Source organism: Tarenaya hassleriana, unplaced genomic scaffold (genome assembly GCF_000463585.1).
Source record: "Tarenaya hassleriana unplaced genomic scaffold, ASM46358v1 Cleome8, whole genome shotgun sequence".
Classification (NCBI taxonomy): domain Eukaryota; kingdom Viridiplantae; phylum Streptophyta; class Magnoliopsida; order Brassicales; family Cleomaceae; genus Tarenaya; species Tarenaya hassleriana.
Genome location: NW_010970490.1, coordinates 2,891,425 through 2,894,767, shown reverse-complemented (window position 1 = coordinate 2,894,767; position 3,343 = coordinate 2,891,425). Strand labels below are relative to the sequence as shown.

The 3,343-nt window shown below is 40.4% G+C and overlaps 2 protein-coding genes across 2 annotated transcripts in view; one reads left to right on the top strand and one right to left on the bottom strand.

Moving 5' to 3' along the window:
- The window catches only part of LOC104802674 (cytochrome b5), a 1,523-nt gene extending 239 nt beyond the window's left edge, over window positions 1-1,284 (bottom strand). The window contains exons 1-3 of the mRNA XM_010526387.1: window positions 1,125-1,284; window positions 352-418; window positions 33-255 (exon numbers count right to left, since the gene is read on the bottom strand). Of these exons, the coding sequence (XP_010524689.1) occupies window positions 33-255; window positions 352-418; window positions 1,125-1,211 (377 nt within the window). The 5' untranslated portion in view covers window positions 1,212-1,284. The remainder of the gene's footprint in view (window positions 1-32; window positions 256-351; window positions 419-1,124) is intronic.
- A 705-nt stretch (window positions 1,285-1,989) lies between these two features.
- LOC104802671 (60S ribosomal protein L13a-1) overlaps window positions 1,990-3,343 on the top strand; it is a 1,937-nt gene continuing 583 nt past the window's right edge. The window contains exons 1-3 of the mRNA XM_010526385.2: window positions 1,990-2,313; window positions 2,742-2,858; window positions 2,976-3,063. Coding sequence (XP_010524687.1) covers window positions 2,042-2,313; window positions 2,742-2,858; window positions 2,976-3,063 — 477 coding nt within the window. The 5' untranslated portion in view covers window positions 1,990-2,041. The remainder of the gene's footprint in view (window positions 2,314-2,741; window positions 2,859-2,975; window positions 3,064-3,343) is intronic.

Genomic DNA, 3,343 nt, shown 5'->3' with positions numbered 1-3,343 from the left:
TCATGTCAAATTGGCAGGTCCAGATAATGCCGAGAGCCAAGCCTAAGATGAGAAGAGGGACAAGGAACTGAAGGATCTTAATGATGAATTCCGGGGTCTTATCCTGGTTATGCTGAGGCTGCTTCGGGGGTGTATACTTGGTGGTCTTGGTTGTGATCGTGGCCGAGTCTATGTCACCCACGTAGTATTCATCCAGCATGGCTTTTGCCGTTGTACTGTGACCCACATCCTCAAAATCATCCGTAGCGTCTTTCCCTGCAAACCAAATCAGCGTTGAGAAAAAGGTTAGTGATTTCATTACAAGGCACTGCAAGAGTAGCAAAAGTTCAAAACTTGTGATCATCATCTTACCTGTGGCAGACAACAGGACCTCGTCGCCACCGGGATGGTCATCCAAGAACTTTGTCACATCATAGACCTGTTCCATCCATCACAGACACAATGCTCCATTACATATAATTATTCATAATACAAATACAGCTGCAGGTAGAATGGTAGTTAGCCAATTCCGTAGATCCAATCATGACAAAAGCGTAGATGTGGCATGATCTCCCCTCAATCCTCATCGATGAACAGACAAATTATAAGGTGCTGTCCGAAGGTATGTAGCGGAAGCAAGGGCAAAAAACATGTTTAAGTTGCTTGGTCCTGATGCACAGAAAGGAATCGAGTAGATTCTTTTGGTGAATCCGATCACGTTGAAAGTCAAGCATGAACTAGATTTACAAAACGGATCCATTTCGAATTTGATGAGGCTTAGCGAACAAACACAAATCTCCACCGTAGAACCCGGAATTTGGGGCAGCCCAAACAATCTGACAGTGCCATAGAAATCACAGATCGTAAATCTAAAGCATTCAAAACTACAGGTTTCTAAACCGAACATGGAAACCGAGGAAGAAGATGATGCAGAGAAAGCCGGAATCAGAGGCGAGACATGCAAATCAGCCGAATAACAGATCCGACAAAGGAGCCACTCGACGAAACCAAACGCTGACATGCTCACGATGAGACAGTTGCAGAAACCCAGATCGAACAACAACAATCACGAGGAAAAGGGGAATCGGATTTCGATCGAGCTTACGAAACAAAAGAGGAGCGGAGAGAGAGAGAGAGATTCGGACCTTGCCGTCGATGACGAGCCAACAGTCGTGTTTGGTGCTGTGTTCCGAAACCTCCGCCAAGGTGAACACTTTGTCGTCTCCTCCCATCTCTCCGGCGGACGAAACAATAAATAAATGAAATTCAACGCTTTTGCTTCCGAGAAATTTCAAGACTCCTTTTAATTTCTTAGAGCACAGTAGAAATAATTAATACTATATATTATTATCATTCTTTTGTTTTTCTTCATTGGTAAATGTATTTTTTAATATTTAAAATTGCAAAAAATCCGAACAAGATTATATTATTTAATTCCAAAACCTTTCGTTGAAAATTCGAGAGACTAAAAGGAAATATAATCTATTATTTATGTCACATCATATATAGTTGACATAATGATATATGCCAAAGATTTTTTTCTTCGGAACCACAAGTTTTGAAATTATTTTATACGACCAATATATCAACGCATTGTTTTTTTACATATATTTTAAAATAAATATTTAATTTTTAATCAAATAAAAATAGTTAGGTATTATTATGGTTGCTGATGTGTTATTACATATGTAACATTGTTTTCGTTTAATATTGTGAATTTTAAAAATAAAATTTTAAAAAGCATGAATCATCAGATATCAATCCATAATTCAATATAATGATTTATTTATATATTAAAATTAAGTTCATGTAATTGGTATAAATAAAAGTTTACAATAGTTTATATAAAATATATTTTCGGATCAATAACGGGCCTTCTGACATTGGGCCATCGAAGCCCATCATAAGCCCAAATATTGGTCTATGACGTGGCAAACTTTCGCTTGACAGAAATGCCCTAAAAACCCTAATTTGAAAGCTTTCCTCAAATATATACACTATCGTTTCAACCTTTGTGCCGGAGAAGAGGGAATTAGTCGCCGCCAAAACAGGACGAGCAGAAATGGTGTCTGGTTCAGGGATATGCGCGAAGCGCGTTGTGGTCGACGCGCGTCATCACATGCTCGGACGCTTGGCTTCGATCGTGGCTAAGGAGCTCCTCAATGGCCAGAAGGTTGTGGTCGTTCGGTGCGAAGAGATCTGTCTCTCCGGCGGACTTGTCCGACAGAAGATGAAATACATGCGTTTCCTCCGCAAGCGCATGAACACAAAGCCCTCGCACGGTCCGATCCACTTCCGTGCTCCGTCCAAGATCTTCTGGCGAACTGTCCGTGGGTTCGTTCATCGATCTCTCTCTCTCTCTCGCATGTTGGATGTGTTGCTGTGATATGTGTGTTTTCGTTCATCTGCTTCCGTTCGAGTGTCGTTTTTCTAGTGTAATTAAATGGTTGTTAGTAGCAATCTTGAGTGTTCTTCGCCTTCTTGTATTGTGCATTTTAGGGGACTCTGTATTTCTGTGAGCTTTAGGACATCACTTGATTACTGCTTCGTCAAGAGTTTAGATTGTTCGTTCTATTTCGGAGTCTTGAACACTATATTTCGTTGCGTAGCTGCTCGGGTAATCATGTCAAATTGGCAGGTCCAGATGGCTGGATATTTGCATACAATCTGTGATGGAATGAATTCTGACTGGAATTTAATCGGTAAAATTTTTTGGGGTTTGGATTAATCTTATAGAGGTGTTTGTACTTTCTGGATCGCAGCATGATTCCCCACAAGACCAAGCGAGGAGCTGCTGCTCTTGCCCGCTTGAAGGTGTTTGAAGGTGTCCCTCCTCCATATGACAAGATAAAGAGGATGGTCATCCCAGACGCTCTCAAGTTCGTCCTTTTTTTAAAAAAAAATTTAATCATGTCCTTCTCCATTTTATTTGTTTTTTCTAACTCCTAATTTAAAATTCTTGCTGTTTTTTTTCCTTTTTATGTCAACCAAATTAGGGTCCTGAGGCTTCAAGCTGGCCACAAATACTGCCTGCTGGGTCACCTTTCCTCTGAGGTTGGGTGGAACCACTATGACACTATCAAGGTAAGGCTTAAGCATCCAATTGTTTTTTCCATGCTTTTAATCTCTAGAGTTGGCTCATCTCAAAGTTGGTTTTTGGATACTCGCTCTGTTGGGCTGTAACTAAGTTTTTTTTAGTGCTGGGGGAGAAAAGGTTAGGTTGTTTCCTTGCGTATATTTATGTCTTTTAGAATATGGTTTTGCCCTTATATGGTGGCTCATAAATCCTCTATATGGCTCTTCCAGATCCATAGCATCATATGGCTCTTGATATCCCAATCTGTTTTAGGGTATGGATTAGTTC